At 40.5% G+C, this 17,857-nt stretch overlaps 1 protein-coding gene across 2 annotated transcripts in view; it reads right to left on the bottom strand.

Annotated features, from left to right (window-relative positions):
- The window catches only part of acot7 (acyl-CoA thioesterase 7), a 60,859-nt gene that overhangs the window by 7,288 nt on the left and 35,714 nt on the right, over positions 1 to 17,857 (bottom strand). For both annotated transcript variants that reach the window (XM_071923637.2, XM_071923636.2), the window contains exons 7-8: positions 13,800 to 13,916; positions 7,706 to 7,890 (exon numbers count right to left, since the gene is read on the bottom strand). In XM_071923637.2, the coding sequence (XP_071779738.1) occupies positions 7,706 to 7,890; positions 13,800 to 13,916 (302 nt within the window). The remainder of the gene's footprint in view (positions 1 to 7,705; positions 7,891 to 13,799; positions 13,917 to 17,857) is intronic.

Genomic DNA, 17,857 nt, shown 5'->3' with positions numbered 1-17,857 from the left:
GCTAAAAGGTGTTTCCGTTGTCAAGATAAACCAAATCCTTTCAAATACTCTGTGTTGGCTTTTGTTGAAACCTGAATGAAGCTCTTTCCATGGATACTTCTGTTCAAAGATGATGAATATTTAATGCTGTCAGTTGTTAGTGTTGTGAAAACAGGATTTTTCTCTGTGTGTTGTTCAGTCTGTGCCCTGTAAACCAACCGTCTCCAGTTTCTCACTGATCTGGGCTTCATCTGAGTTTCTGACAGCATCAGTCTATAAACATTAAGAGTATTAAGATATCAGTAAAACACTAAGGTATACAGCCAGAATGGATTAGCATTTGTTGAAGGAAAAATCCATGCTAAAACACTTTAACACTGTTAAAAGAGCAGATATTGGTGATGTACCTTGCATTTCTGGGCACATGTTGTTGTTGTTTAGTGTATTTTTCTTATTCCTGTGGATAACCAGCCAAATGTAGACAACGTGACCTCGCATCAAGATATTTCCAGTGCAGCTACAATAGAGTTTGACAGCAGAAAAAGAGATTTTGCCATTTTGCACCAACATTCAACAATCATACAAGGAGAAATCCATTGTACAATTGGCAGAGATACCAATTTCTCCACTGAAAGTAGCCTCAATAGACCAGAATGCAATGCAACCACAAGACGTGTTGCGTTTTGAGTGAGGGGCGTGGACGCTATCATAGACACAGTTTACAAACTAGTCAGAAACGTAAGAAATCACTAACTAAAGTAGAAATAGACGAGGCAGGTTGAGAGAAAGTGGGTACAACAAAAAAGTATTATAACTGCTGATATATAACTGTAAGAGTATCTGAGGGTGGAATTTTCCTTTAAGAAAGCACAGCATATACTTTACTGTATAAGTATATATTTGAAACTATTGTAACAGGCTTGTAACATGTTGTATCTCTTCATAAAATGACCTGGAAACAGGCTGTAATTTAGTCTAGTTATACATATAGAACATTATAGGCTACTACGCATGTTAATAACCACCGTTATAAGGGATTATGAATAATCATGAATATTTTTAATTAACCATCCTTTATAGATTCATGTGTTGAGGAGAGCGAGTGTCGGTATTTTCTTCATGCAGGGCCTCGGATTACCAGAGAGAGAGAAATATCTGCAACTGTGGCACGAGTGCACCCGTTAACCCGTTGCTGATTGTCTTGAATGGGAGGCATCTAAAAATAAATGTGCATCACTTCATGTGGACTACAGGAGGTCGCCATGACAACCAGGCTTGTTTTCGTGTCAAAGGAGGCCAGCTGAGTCTCTGCCAGCTAGAAAGGAAAGGGAAGGAAAGGAAAAGTAGGGTGGGATGGATGGATAGAGAGGTGGGGGTGGGAGGGGGGTGTAGGAGGGAGAGAAGAAGAGTAGGAAGGAGGAAGGAGGGATAGAGAGAGAGAGAGAGAGAGAGAGAGGAGGGGTAGAGAGAGAGAAAGAAAGTGAGGTGGTACAGTAATAAAGGATGAATAGAGAGAGAGGCAGGAGGAATGAAATGGATAGAGACAGAAGGAGGGAGAGATAGAATAGAGGGAAAGCAGGAAGGACTGATATGAGGAAAGACGGAAGGAGGAGGGAACAGGATGAAGAGTAAGAAGGTGGGGGATGTATGGATAGAGAGAAAGAGAAAGAGAGAGAGGGAGGGAGGAGAGAGAAAAGGGAAGGATAGATAGAGGATGAAGGAGGGGTGGAGAGAGCGAGAAGCAGCTTGAAGGAGGCAGAGTAAAGAGGTCTGCTTGAATAACTTCAGTGCAGATACTTTGTCACTATATATTCACCTGATATTAATGTGCCAACACACACACTTGTTGGTGACTTTAAATTCAGTTTGTGCTGTTGGAAAACCACCTTAAAAGCGGAATAAATTCACTAAAAACATCTTCATTTTCACAAAAAAATACTGGTTTTATGCTTTCACATTTTTACTACATCTAGCATCTGTCTTCATAACTATGGGTGTATCCTTTATGTTGGCAAAAGAGCTTTGATTGCCAATCACACACTGCAGGTGACCACTCATCATGTAAACTGTAAACAGTGTTGGACGTGTTGGGCAGACGCTAACGTACGAGATGCTAGCATATGAAAGCTAACATTACCTATGAATAAAAAGCGGTGGCTTCTTGCAGATAGTTGCATTTTCAGTTGATTGAAGGAACGGCATCAGGTGTCAACCTAGCAAACTTAGCGAACCCATGGAGTGATGAGTTAAATTCAGAATACAGTCCATTCCATAGGGATACTGAATCGGAAACGGAGCCGTACGATACTCGCCAATGAAATAGCCAAGCTCACTGTAAATTTTCCTTTTGGCCTTTGTGCATGTTTCATTAGTGATTTTGTCAGTACGCAAAATCATTAGCTTCTCAAAAGTTACTCACAACAGACTGGTTACAATCTCATGGTGAGAAGGAGGGTGGCGCTTTTGCAGGATATAGGAAAGGCGGGACAAAACTCCAACCAATGATATTTACCGTAATCCTTGACGTAAGCTTTGGTCATATAATGTTGATTTAAAATATAACAAACCCTGATTTTCAATATTAATTCATACCATTTTACAGCCTAAATACCTCATAACCACACAGAGAATTATGTTTTTCAATGGAATTCATCCAGGGAGCATGCACCCGCAACACCCACCTCTCTCATTCATATTGTTCCACACATCCACACCCGGGCGTCTAGTACAGCCACAGTACAACCACAGCTCTCCACTGCTGGACACTGTGCAGTGTGTTGTCCACCGGCCGCCGTCTGGGGATTCAATGCGGTGACCTTCCAGTAACAAGCCTGCTTTTCTAACCTTGGGGCGACCACCGCCACATTAATACACACCACAAATGCAACAAAGGCATACACCGGTCAAAGGCCTTTTCAGACATTTTCAATCTTTTTTTTATGGCGGCGCAGCGTTACCTACAGATACACTACCATTACAGACAGCCCATCCACAACCCCCCACCATGCACACACACACACACACACACACACACACACAGTCCCTAACCCCCTCTAGAGCTAAAATGGGGATGACTAAAAATAGTAAACGCAGATGTTTCACTTGGGAGAGAGAGAGAAAGAGAGAAGGGAGGGGGGGGAAAGCACCTGAAGTCAAAAATAGCAGGCACTGTCCTTTGATCGGGCTATTTATAGCACACAACGGCAGCATGATCAGCCGCAATGGCAAGAAAAATTACATTGGGGAAGGTTCGACATCTGTTCATCCAGTGTTCATACTCTGTTTATACCGTAGTGCAAGACACCCCGAGCCAATGGTATACGTGAAAAAAGCACTGTGTGTATGTGTGTATTTGTGTGTTGTGGTGTTATTGTGGAGGGCGAATATCCGCTCTTTCCACTTAAATTGCACATGGTTCAGTGCCTTGAGAAAGATATGCAACCACATATATAAATAAAGATGATCTAATGAGGTATAATCATATAATAATAGAAAAAGCCCTGTTACCAAAGGTTTGGCTCTCGGTCCATGATTGCTGCTTGGTGCAGATTGTGGTTGAGTTTGAAGCTTTGTATTGGCTGATGTGAGACTGCATAGGGGCGTGCTGGTGGAGGGTTTCAGATGAGGGGAGCAGGTTGTATTAGTATTAGTTTGAAGTGAATGTGCTGGTGAACTGGAGCCAGTGGAGGTTCAGGAGGACAAGGTGGAAATGATTTTCTCAAGGAGGTGAGGGTGAGTATGTGGGCGGTGGTGCTTTGAACATAGTGAAGCTTTTGGAGGATCTATGGCACCTATACCTATAAAATCCTCCAAAAGCTTCACTATGTTCATCCTAGCCAGAGATGATGATGTTACTGAAGTCCAGGCTTTATTTACTTTTCAGTTTAATCTACATGTTCTTATCTTTTCAATTTTTACAATTTGAAAAAACAGCCGACGTGTGCACATGCTGATTTATATGACTATTTAGCATAGTAGATGGTGGCAATGGCCCCAGGTAAACTTGTTGGAAGGGACAGGGAGACCAAACGTTTGCTGCTATTGTCTGGCTTGCAAGGCTAATTAAGGTCAGTGTTGCCTCTCCATGCCGCACAGTCCCTGCTCCACTGTTAGGGGTAGTTTGGGTGTTAATTGGAGTGACACGTTAAACCTTTGCTCCTGCATGTGACGGCGTCCTTCACGTATGCACCAGGGGACTGACTTCTATGAATAGATGTATTGACATCAGTCCTGTTTGGATGGAAACTCCCTCATTTTCACTCAATCTCATCCCCACTTCAAGCTTTCAGTAAATAGTCAGAGCCAGAAATAGCCCTGACTGAGCCTCGTCCTGCTTCTCCTCCACACAAATAAACACACACAGGCAAATACGTGCTCAGTGACTTCTCTCACAGCACACAAACACACACACACACAAATATACACATGCATTCAAGATCTCTATCTCTGGCATCCTATCTGTCTATCTCTCTTTCCTCTGTATCTCACATAAATACATGTATTCAAAATCTGGCTACATCTCTGTCCAAGTTTTTCTCTCTTCCCTGTCTCTCTTTCTCTCTGTCTCTCTCTCTCACACACACACACACACACACACACACACACACACATACAAATATACACACACACACACAAATTTCTCTATTCTCTCCCTTGTTTATCTGACATGCTACATCAGAGCCCTGGCAGCCCCAGTCTCCATTTAGATTTCCATTTATAGTGTCGAGGATGAATTATTAAAAACACAAGGAGTTTTTTCTTTTTCTTTTTTTGTTAAAGCCTCTCTTTTCATAAAAATGAGGTGGGGGGAGAAATTACAATGACTCTAATCATCAATGCAATTCCCTGGCATAAAAACAAAAGCCATGTGCAGCTCGTGTGAGATGGAAAACCAGGTGATGAATGCAGAGCGAGAGACAGACAATGGCAACAAAAAAATAAAGGAGAGTTTGTCTGAAATGGAAATGGGGGCGACTGATGGGAGCTTTTGAAAAGGCCGGCCTGCAGAGATGTACACTTTCTGTCTGGGAGGAACAGAAATAAAGAAGTTTGCGTGGGCGTTTGTGTGAGTGTCCAATTTCCAAAGAGATGTGTCATGGCGTTAAGGAGTGATGCAACACCTTTGCATGTGCACGTGTGTGAGAGAGAGAGAGAATATCCGTGTGTGTGTGTGTGTGTGTGTGTCGCTGTTGATGGTAAGGAGGACCACTACAGTACTTGGTGACAGAACACCACACCTAACTACAACAACCCATTTCCACGCTTCACTCTCATCCATACTGACAAGCATGGCCTTCTTCTTGCAAATTTCCTATTTCACGCTAGTGTTGAAGCACTATAAGACATGGTGTTGTGTGCCATTGTTGTTTTATGATCTTAGGTTAATTGTACAGCAATCTTGTTTAGTATCTACTTCTTTTTTCTGGTTGAGGTGAGCGGATAGCTGTAGGTTAGTGCAAACCACAAAATAGGTCTGATCTCCACTTATAATGTCCCTTAAAACTCTGCTGCCCTGTCTTAACTGCCAAGGCATTTCCCTGGCATATGCACTTGTCCAGTACTCTGCACAAATTTAAAGTTTAATGATTAGCCCAGGTGCAAACTTAGTGAATTTTGTGCAAGTGCGCACTTGAGGGGAAGGCATGGAGAATTGCTGCTACAGGGCAGAGACTTATGACCTGCTGATGGTCTGTCGAATTTCTATCTAAGCTGCGAGCTCAGTCCCTGCCATCGTTAAAGAGCTGCTCGACTAAAAAGCAAAGTTAATACTATCGCTGTGTTGATCAGAAGAGGAACGCTACATCTGCTGCATGGGCTTCAAACGTGTCCATATGTAGAGGAAAAAAGAAGAAAAAATCCAAGGCACTCTCCTCTGTATAAAGTTTAGAAGCCTTTATTATTATTTATTATTATATGACTATTTCATGTTAAAATGTTAGAAAATACACGGGCCACAACACGTCGGTGCGTTTTCTAACATTTTAACATGAAATAGCCAAGAATAATAAAGGCTTTTTAACAGGCCTTTGCCATGGATTTTTTCATCTTTTTTCCTCCTAATACTATCATTATCAAATTTGTCAAGAGTCTGTGGGTCCGATTCAGACCTTGACCCTGTAGTGCATGTTTTTGCTGTTTTTTTTTATGCACCAATTCCAACTCCGGAGTTACACGCAGGGCTACATGGGCCCCTGCAAGAAGCACACTTGCGGTGATTAATATGTAAATCAAAGCGGCTTGTGACTCTGACTTACATCCATTTGTACGTGCCTTTCCTTATGCAACCAAAACCCTGCAATATGTGTAGCCCTTATTAGTATCCTTGTTTTACATCGGTTTCCTGATGTAAAACAAGGATACTAATAAGGGCCAAAGACATCAAATAGAATATGAATTGTTGAGTCACAGAATGTGAAGCAATAACCAGAATCATTAAAATTAACTAAATATTAATTTTAAAAATAATCTCAATTCACTAAATCCTTCATTGAATGCTTGGAATGTGCTTTTAATGACTCGTCTCTCGTCTCACTCCCATATTCACTGACAGCTTCATCTCACACAAAAGTCGACTGAATTTTTAAGTGATAATCAAAGAGACTACCAGTGGAGGGTGGAGGGTGCCAAGAAATCATTTAAATTTGCTGAGCTTAACAGACGGCCATATACAGCGTTTGCACATAGATGGGGCTTGGATCATCAAAGTGTGCTGTCTTCTAAATGATGCAGAGCCAGATCACACAGCAGACATCCCTCCTGTGTCACTCCAGGTAACATGCACACTTTCCGTCCTGGCAACAGGTGCTGCGTCAGCCGGACAGGAAAAATCTCAGCCGTCTGTCTTTGGCTGCCTGCCGGAGTTATTAATGGTGATAAGCAGACACACCAAAGAATATACATACGGTGATCAGATATTGACACGCAAAAAACGCCCAATCACGGACGCTTTCCATCGTGCTGTGGGCTTTCCAAATGTCATTGGTGCCACTGATTATGAGGGCAACAAATTTATAGGAACAGGAGACACGACAGTCCATGAACATTCAGTTGTTATGTAAGTAAGTGAGTAAGTAATGTAATGTAATGTAATGTAATGTAAATGTAATGCAGAACTGGCCATAGCAAGTGTTTGTGCAAAGTTTCAACGCAGAAAAGCAACTGGAGAGTAGCTGGTGGGTGAGGGGAACAGAAAGCAGTTCTCATTAAGAAACTAATCTTTTGACATAAAACCTATTTTTGATTGATAAAAGAAAGTTGAAATTGAAAAAATTCTTTCTGTGATTTCTTTTGGGCAAAAATGCGGAATAGTCAAAATCACTTTGGTATTTGTAAAGTCTATTTTATTATGTTTTTATCCAATAAATTTCCCAAGGACAAGTTTTCAGTTCAGTCTTCAGGAACTCTCATCCTAGACAAAACTGAATTAAAGGTGCAGGGTATTTAAAGGCAACACTTCGGCAGGAATACATGAAAAATGCTAAAAATCCCTGACCTGATTTTCCACCATAGCAATGGGAAGGACAAAGAAAACAAGGTTTTGAATAAACCTGTGTGAAAGGTAAGGTATGCTCCAAAGTGAGTCTCAATCTGTGTACAAACCCATGGAAATTTACGCAGTCTGAATTGGGCCATATGTGAATATACCTAAAATGTATAGGACCAAATAAATTCTGGATTGGGGCTTTAAGGACAGACTTTCTGAAAGCAGGCCCTGGATGGCACCAACCTTAAGAGGAGGGACAGGAAGAGGCTTATTGTCCTTGTCCAGGGAGATGTAGGTGAAGAAGGCGGAGACGGCACGATATTTCGCTTTCTCTGCCTCTATCAGTGGGGCAGCGTCTACAAACACTTCAATCTCCATGGACTTGTTACTGGTGAACGTCATCCGCCCCATCACCGTCACCACACAGCCTGGGGGAGAAGAAGAACAAGAGAAGAAAATAAAATGAATGTTTGAAGTTAATGCAGAACACTGTCCTGGAACACTGCCTTCCAGTGTTCCAGGATTTCTTTCATCATGAAGTTGAATGTACCCACATTTCCAAAGAAAAAAAAAAGAACTTTTTTATTCTTTGTTTTTTTATCCAAGCAGCGCTCTGCTCCTGTCATTCATGGAAGATGAATTTTGAATTCTGTTATTCAAAGGGGATTTTATAGGGGTGTCTAGAGTAAAAATAAAAAGTAAAAAGGCGAGAAGTGAAGAGAGGTTTTCAACAAATAGAGAAATCATTTCGCAACCACTTCATACCAGAATGATGGCACCATGAAGCCTCAAATCAACTGAAAACATTAAGTGAACGCAACAATGTTCACATAGTGAAAATGTGAGTTGAAATCAAAGTAAGGACCTCTCCACATACTTACACTGAACATGAACTGAACATGAACTAAACTGGCACATTCATACAGCCAGCCTAGTAACAATTTAGGATCTGCTCCTGCAATATACTTCAAATACTTGCATCATAAACTTCTTGAAGTGCTGAGAGACTCAGCAGCATGAAAAGGCCACAGCAGATAATCTGTCTGCAAGCAAGATAATTAATGCACTAAAGCCAATACAAGATTGTCTGGGACTCTGGGCAAGATTTTGGTTCCCCCATAACTTGAAACAAAGTATTATTTTATTGTATTTTTGTTTTTGTTTTTTGTTGAAATAAAAGTCCACGCACCAAACCCATATTGCACTGTTTTCAGACTAATACAAAGTACCAAAGTTTAAAAGTAAAAAAGTTAAGTTAAGTAAAAACAAAATTGGATGATTTTTATAATCTTTTCAAAGATTATATTTATAGCCATGTCGTTATATACTAAGAGGACCAAACAAGTGGACAACAACAGGTATGTAAAAGAAGTCTTGAACACTTACCTACCAAATTACCTGGAAAGGCTTCTATTCACAGAAATAAATGATTTATAATCCATTGCTGTATAGTGTTTGTTATACTGGCTTTTGACTTCAGCCAAACCAAAGTGGCCAAACATCTATCCAATCGATCTAACATGAAGGCTTATGCTGAAACGTGTTTCAGTCTATTGAGAAAGTTGCTCTTCCTTCATTCCTTAGAAGGTGAAAGAACAGTCAACCAATAGTACTGGGGATTGCTGATCTATTTCTTCATTCTCTTTGATGTGCCTGTACTGTATTATAACCACTGGTTGTCATAGAAACGAGGAGAGAAGGTGTTATCTTATCAGTCTGAGACAGCTCTCAAGTGTATAACTGAAATCTTATAACACAGTCAAAGTCTTAAATAATAAAACACATACATGGAAAATGAAAGCCGTTTTTCGAGGCCTTTTTTAGGCTCAGTGGCGCATGATCTGCTTGATGATGTCGCACAAAAAAATGAGCCTTGATGAAGCTCTGAGTGAATTTTAAAAACCTTTCATAATTAATAACTTCATAATTCAAAGAGTTGTTTCTGGACTGATATGTTGAAGGTCAGCCACCATCCCAAATTGGCAGCAAGTCCCGTCCCTGAGGAGCCGTTTGATGCAGCTATTCTGGTGAGAGGAAAGTCCATGCCAGGATTTCATGTCATATGCACTAAGCTGGGATGGTCATACCTTTAATTATCCATAGCCTACTTCCTGTTTAAGTTTGTATTCATTTACCTCTATTCACAGAGCTTTCACAGAAATTGAGATTACATTTCTGCATTAGCAAGCAAGCAAAGAAGGCTAGCAGACAGTATACAGGAGAAGCGATAGTTCTCACTTCCAACTACTTCCATCTTCACTGAAAATACCATTAGGCAGACTGAACAGGTCAATTTTTGTGCTATAGACCACCGAAGTGTTGTTGTCATGGATCATGTCCAATTCCTTTTATTTTTCGCCAATGTTGAATATTAATAGGATTTCTAGCTCCCCTTTCGTGCTTTAAATTTGTGAAACCATGACATTAGAAATATCACAGGGCTAATTTATTATGTGTTATCGACCCAATATGTTGTGTCATGGGAGACTTCTCTCTATGCTAGAACGTGCACAGCAGGTGACGTCAGCGTCCAATGCTGAAATGCTAAAGGTAGTTAATGCTGGCTGGTCCACACCCGCCTTAACAAATGAAGAAATCCATATTGAATCCAAAGATCTTAAGCAAAATAGTCAGTGTTTGCGTCAGACGTAGTTAGAGGCATTAACATAATTTTACACCAATATTCATTTTCCTGGAACTGGAATTCTTATTTGGGCAGAAAATGTATTCCACCATCAGTTCACCACCTACTGTATGTCACACATCATTCCCTCTCTCTCTCTCTTGTCTTTACTGTCACTCACTTACTGTTTGTATCAAATTACACTGGATCAGTGAAATGAAATCTAAAATCAATGAACAAGACCATCATCAGGAGTATTGTTTATGCACCTCTCTCCCTTTCTCTCCCTCTTTCTCTCTCTTCCCTCTCAGCTCTTTATCGCTGGTGAAACTCACTCCTCCCTCCCCCAAATCTCTTTTCATCCCAGGTTCACCTTTTGAAGTTTCGCTCATTTTGTCCGCACTCCATGCCTTTCTTCTTCTCACTCTTTCTACCTCGAGGCTTTTTGCTGTAATGGATGAAGGAGAGGAGCGCTGACTGAACTACTGTCTCTTACATCAATGGCCAGCACCTCGCTGACTGATTTTCTCAGTGCCAAATGAGACACAGTATATTGAGAAAGACATCAGAGACTTACCTGAGGTACTTTACACTTCCCAAAGTCGGTGGTTGGGAAATTTAAAAAAAAAACATGAAATGCTTCACTGTATAAAGGCAAAGAACAAAAACAAAAAGACATAAAAGATTCAACTTAGGCTTGGGGTTAACTGTTCATGCTTTGTGAAAGATAATCAAGGCAGAGTTTCAGCAGGACTGAAGTTGGAACGAGGGATGGGACAATAAGTATTATTATATATCACGGTAAAAAACAACGGTTATTACACCGGCATTAATTTTTACTACCGTGACCACCGCGACAACCACGGCTCTAGTGCTATTTTCCCAAAAAAGGGGGAGCGCTCTAATAAATTGTTACATTCATGTTGCTGGTTACTGGTTAAACCCCACATGACTTTAAATCTGTGCAATTAGTTAAGTCCACTGTTCAGACTAAAGACAAAGTGGGACCTCCCGCTACTCATAAACAAAACATCTGAACATTCACAGACACAGACCTGGGCCTGTTTAATGTTCTGGGTCTTAACTTCCCACCCATCTGTATTTCATGTGCGTGTGTGTGTGTGTGTGTGTGTGTGTGTGTGTGTGCGTGTGCTAGTGTGTGGTCCTCAAGCTTCACATAAGTTCACATGGCATACATATTACTTACATGTTGTTGTACTGTACTGTTTACGGCAAAGCATCACTTCAGACAGTGCTGTTGCGACGGGCACTTAAAGAAAAAATCCACGCTCATCTGCTTCTACTTCAGTTAGTTCCTACATTCCCCAGAATGCCTTTTGACATCCCCCAGTGAACTCAATCGGACTCATTGCTTTCAGCTGGGTTTTACGTGTATAGAGCAATAACGATAGTTACGGCAAGAGTTTTTTTCCAGTTGAAAAAGCAAGAGTCTCGCCCCCTTACTCAAAACGCGAAATGTCTTGTGGCTGCATTGCATTCTGGTCTATTGAGGCCACTGTGGGCGGAGAAATTGGTCTCTCTTCCTCTTCTATGATGGATTTCTCCCTGTATGATTGTTGAACGTCGGTGCAAAATGGTGAGTCTAGAAAGAAGTCCATTCTCTTTGATTCTGACACCAAATGATCAACCTGTTTTCGACAGCCGGAATATTTTCTGCTATCAAACTCCATTGTAGCTGTGCTGGAAATATCTCAATGTGACGTCACGTCATCTACATTTCACCGGTTAAACATGGGAATGAGAAAAATACACCACACTAAAAAATGGACCCAGGGATGCAACGTGCATCGTGAATCGCTGTTTTTTAAGTGTCAAGTGTTGTAGTGTGGATTTTTCCTTTAGTCCCTGCCTATTATATTCCTGTGCGGTCCTCCTGAGTGTTTTGTCTGACCACCTTAAGCAAAATGGGAAACCTACTGGTGACATAACACCTAAGTCTCTGTAAAAGCCAGGGGAAATCAATGTCACCACCACCTAAGCTCAGTGGACAGATGGAGGCAGCAAGTGGAGTAACCAGGACCAGCTGGAAGATGTGGACATGGATCTCAACATGTCTGTCCAAGGCGCTGCTCAGTTTTCTGTTTCTGCAACTTGGAACCAACTTGCTCTAACTCTCAGAAAGTTGTGTTTTAAATGTTTTAAACCTTCCCTTCCTCCCACCTTACTACCCACTCCTTTTCACCCAGGACTTCTAGAAGACGGTGTTTTTGGACTGAGTGAATTTTCCTGCTTGAATATAGATAAAGCAGAGTTAGAGCTGAACTGGCACAATTGCGTTGAACTGTGTCGTGTAAAGTTTTCCTACCACATCATATTTCAGCTGGCATTGGAAAGAGAAGTAGCCTGTCCAGTGTTAACACAATGTCCTGAGGTAATCATAACATCTGAATCTCAACACTGGATATCTGGATCATATCACATCCAACACATGAATAGACACAGACACCGACCAGAGCAAAACTATAATCCATAAATGTAATCCATCCATTTACTCCACTTAGAGATGTAATGTGATTGCTTTCAGTTACTTTTGAAATATTTTGCTTCCGCAATCAAGATCCAGTTAACAGACTGTCATGAGAATATTGTTTTTATTAATAGGGCTGTGTTAAATTCTGGATCCCTGGAGTCACACAATCAAATTGCGGTTTCCCTTCAAACATGTTTCTCTGAATAATACAATAAGTACTTGGGTTTACTGTGGGTTTATTTCAGTATTTGTCAGCGGTTACTGTTACCAATTTTCTTCTTAAGCTTATTACTGTTTTCCTGTTGAATGCAATCTGTTACTGCCCATGCTGGAATTTAAGGAGAGGAGCTTATCATGCTCATGAGACAAAAAATGTTCAAACAAATGCAGTAATATTCAGTAGAAACACACTTTACTGACTAGCATGAAAGACAGGGGTAAGCCTTTTCACAAAAAATATATTGAAAAAATGTCATACAAACAGCCAATGAAAACTGTTGAAAGGATTTACACCTTTCGAATTAAACGGGGGTATAAATGGTGCCACCACCACCTACTCAAGTACAGTGGACCCTTTTCCCCACTAAGATACTAAAGGTTAAGTTGATAATGGCCTTTGTCAAAAAAAAAAACAATGAAATTCTTGAATTAACTTTTGAAATAAGAGGCTTGGGTTTCGTACATATAGTCCCTGAAAGGATTAGGGTAACTTAAATGATTTCTCACTTCAGCAACGAGGAAACAATGACCCCAGAGACAAAGGTTTGTAATGGAAAATGGTTAAAACATAACAACTGCGTGTTTTTCCAGATGCAGCAGCTCTACGAAAGACAACTGGTCTTGATTAGGAGCAACGTGACAGCTGTTAACGTTGGCTACTCCAAATGTGAAATACCACTGTCTGAGGCTGAATTTATAGGCTGTTGGGTTTTTCCACATTATCAAGTAATTGGTGTATTTAGAAAGTGTGGTTCGTTAATGCCAAAGCAGCAAAAGCACAAGAGAAGCAACTTCACAGAAGGTGGAGACGTCGCTTCCTGTAGCCGCTGGCTGCAGCAATTAGACAAACAATTTTAGCGCCATTAATGCTAAAGTAACACCAACTCTAGTTATTCGGCTTCAACCCTGTGGATATTTGTAACTATCAGTCACTTAAAGCTCTGAGTTTGTACCAAATCTGATTAGTAGCAAATAAAGAAGGTATCTGAGTGCATCTTCCTCACCTTTCTTGATCTTGCGATGGAAGTTGATGGCGTCCACAGAGGCAGTGACGATGTTGGTGTTGCAGTGTCGAGCCGCCACGATGCCGGCGACCTCGTCCATCAGCTTCATGGTCACACCTGTTTCAAGACACACAGTTTGACTGTAGCATGTTTTCAGAGGACTAAAACCTGATGTTTTGTTACGATCCTTGGTTTATCACCTCTAGTTTGTATCTGAATTTGTGTTCTTTCTTTTCAGCAAGTTTATTCATATAGCACATTTTGTACAAAGGCAATTCAAAGTGCTTTACACATGGTATATAAGACATTAGATAAGAAATACAGGATACGATAAATAAAAACAAATAAAAAGAGATAATAAAGTGTATGAGAAGAGAGAATAACTAAAGAATTAAAATGCAGAAAAATGAATAAAGATCAAGTTGCATAAGCAGTGCAAAACAAAAAAGATTCGAGCCTAGTTTTGAGCCAGTAAAGCCCTTTGTGATAAAAAACTGTTTGGTAAGTACTGTAAATAAATCTGACTTGACTTGAACATGGACATGGAACAAACCAACGTAAAGAAAGGTTCAATTCCACTCTGTCCCAGAAATCCAAACTGGTTCTCCGACTGGTTGAGAACCGTCTCAAAACATTACACCTTGCTGCGGCATAGTTGTAAGAATATCACAATGCGTGGTTCCCTTAACACCAAGTCTGTTCTGTTATATCAGCAACAACATAAGGTGAGAAAATCGCCTCCAATATTGTGATTGAATTTCAATAACATATTTGTGTGTTTCATTAATGACTGCAGAAGGAGCTCTCCCACAGGACTAGACCAGCAGCGCTGCCTCAATCTGAAGGACCAATTTCAAGGTAATCTCTCCTCTAATATAATTTTTCCCTCATCTTATCAATAAAACACGATAATGTCCTTCAAACATTATCAGTAATCAAATGGCTACTAAAATGGATTAAAAATCATTGTCATAAACTGAAAAAAACTAAAAACTGTACTAAAAAAAAAAATCTTGCCTACTTGTAAAACTAAAATAAAAAATACACATGAAATGTTTTTAGTTTTCATCTTTTTTTGCAGGGTAAAAAATGAAGAATGAGCTTTGGGCCGGAAATTTTGAAGTTTGATGAGGATGTATTGAAAACGTGTAAATATTATGTAATACCTTTTTTTTTAAAAGATTTTTGTGGTTTGTATTAAACAATACCTGCTGCAAACATATAAAAAATACCTGTTCTGAACTTCTATCCATATTTACCTTTAAGAAATACCACCCCTACCAAAAATACTAAAACTACAACTGAAACAAAAATAAAAACGAAACACTTGAACAGATTAGAAAACAGATTAAAAAACGATGAATGAAAACAATAATAACCCTGTAAACATATAGCATTTATTGAATCATCCAAATATTGCCCATTTAAAATGAAGACTCCCATTAATAACTGAGTGAAAGTGACAACAATGTTCTGGATGAGAAACAATGACTAGTCTAAAATGTTTTGATCACAAAGTGGATCAGCATTCCTCCAGTGACTTGTTAGTCTCAAATGAATGCTGCATGCCACAATAAAGCCTTTATGACGGTTATCAGAAGCTGCTTGCACTTTCTTTCGTCTGCAATCAAAAGGCATTATGTAGCATGCTGCGCTCCTCTCATCACCAGTGAAACAGGGCCGCGCCACAGTGGTTTTCTCCGCAAATCAAAAGTAGCCATTTAGACAAGGTTAAATGTAGTCATTATGCTGGAGGAATACTCAGTAGGGCTTGAGAGCACGCTGATAGACTAAATGAGACTCTACCTCACTGAGATTGTTTTAGTAATGCCTAATGGGTTTCCTAATACAATTAAAAAAACGATCTACCTGAGGTTGAATTATGAATGAGGCTCCTTGCAATTTCCTGCCATGCAGAGCTTCCATAACATTACATTCTCATTCAGAATTGCCCTGTGTAAGTCTTAAAAATGTCAGATATACAAGTATGTAGAGTTTTTAGGAGTTTTTAGGAGTGAAATGTTTTTGTAAGCCCCTTGGTCTTCTTGGTCTCACTCACACTGCTTGTATTACTTTTTTGTCCGCTCTGTTTTCTGTTTTTTTTTATGATTTTGTGCGATTAAACTAAACCTCAACCCAAAGTGAACCTAATTTTAATTTGGAACAGAGGCAAAAATGTCATCAACAAACTGTCAGAGCTACAGTATGTGAACTCAACAGTGGTGAAGCCATCTGACCAGCTTCTCCTAGCCTGGACAGTACAGCAGAGTCAGAGGCAACAACTTGGCATCATGGTATCACACAAAAAAGGACATGAATAATAATTAAAATGTGTGCCTGGGTTTGCATGCTTATGCAGATAATGTAGATAATTAGATACTATTCCAATTGCAAAGGATGCTGCTTGAGTACACTAATGAAATGTGAATGCAGTTTATCCATCTAATACCAATGCGTTTCATGTGGACCAAAGAAGCCTGAGTCCTAGGCTGCTTTAAGATGGCTACATTTAGATGCAAGACAATGTCAAATTAAAATTCATAAAATAACTTTGCAGGGCAGTTTGCCAATTACCAGCCTAAAGGCTTACAAGTGCTTCAAGGGGCAAGGCAACACTTAGAACAGTACACTGATAAAGGCCAGAGGCTGAAACGTTTCTACCTATTATTCTCTTCTCCTCATTAAATTATTCAAACAAATTTTGCATCTACAGTCGTCTTTTTAGCACAAACCTCTAAGAGTCATTCTCCATTGAACACTGAGAGCAGAAAATCAAAGTTGCAGATTGTGGTTTGAAAGCCATAAGGTCGCTGCTGGAGCAGAGCCCACAAATTGGACACACAGGAATTCACAGAGCTGCCCCATGCATTTATCTCGACAAGGCTGGATGTGTTGCACATATGGCAACGGCTGCCCGTGTCGTGTGTGAAGGAAACACACAGTTGTTTGCAGGTTCCTCACAGAAAGTGGGACATCTTAGTGGGTGGGTGGGTTAAGAGATGTCTAGGAGGGAAGCAAAGGAGAGGGTGGCATCTGTTTCTCATCTTGGAGAAAGTGTGCGCGCATGTGTAATGCGTATGTGTTTGTGAACGTATGCTCACTTTAAGATATGACATTCAGACCCTTCCCTAGACGCTAGAGCCGCCCCAGTCGCTCCTTCTGAGTTGTTTTTGTGTCCCTGTGATACAGAAAATCAATAAGTCTACTTGGTGATGGCTGGGTTGGCTCCCGAAGGCTCTTACCATCTGCACTGTGTGGCTGTATTTATGACAGCCAAATATGTGGGAGTACAAACAGAATGCGCTGCTTGCTTCCGAATGCAGCTTTCACTGTAATAGTGGGCCTGCTGAGTTGATTAAGAATTAAACGTGCTATTACTTTGACTTTTTTCCTATCGCAAATGGCCAGAGCATCACTGCCATTTGATTTTGCTGATAATACTAACATCTATGAAAGCCGCTGGAAAGTAACTTCTTTCTCTCCCCAAGTTAAATCTTTCTCAGAGAGGTGAAAAAAAGCAGACTTAAATTTCCCACAGGACATTTCAAAAGGAGATGGCTTGATGTTAGAGATTTCACTTGAATCTCCCTCTGACTTTGATGCATGATTATGTGGTTTTACCCATGCTGTAAAAGGCCATCCCAGCAGCAAATGTGACACTTTGCGCTTGTTGTACATGAAAAGCTATGTCATCTTAAACTCTCACCAAATCACTGCTGACAGGGGAACTACATCCTTTAAAAATGCCCTCTTGATTTGACTGAGGTTCATATGATGCAGCCACAGTTCAGAAAGACTACAGCTTGTGGGGCTTAAAGTGTGGAGGAGTGGAAATATTTCACTGCCTCCCTAAAGCCTGTTGAGAGGCATTTTCCAAAACCCTGTCTAGTTTTTCCTCCCCATCTCCACCATGTCATGTGAAAATTGATGGGATCTCACCTAGGATTGAAAATTTCCCCTGGGTGCGAGGCACAGCAGGCTGCTGCTATTCAAAGTCTGGAGTGGTCATGTCTGAGCATGCAGCCATCCAGACACTTAACAGAGACGGCTCATGAGCC

This window comes from Centroberyx gerrardi, chromosome 14 (genome assembly GCF_048128805.1).
Source record: "Centroberyx gerrardi isolate f3 chromosome 14, fCenGer3.hap1.cur.20231027, whole genome shotgun sequence".
NCBI lineage: Eukaryota > Metazoa > Chordata > Actinopteri > Beryciformes > Berycidae > Centroberyx > Centroberyx gerrardi.
The sequence above is the reverse complement of the archived record's forward strand: the minus strand, read 5'-3'. Positions and strand labels throughout refer to the sequence as shown.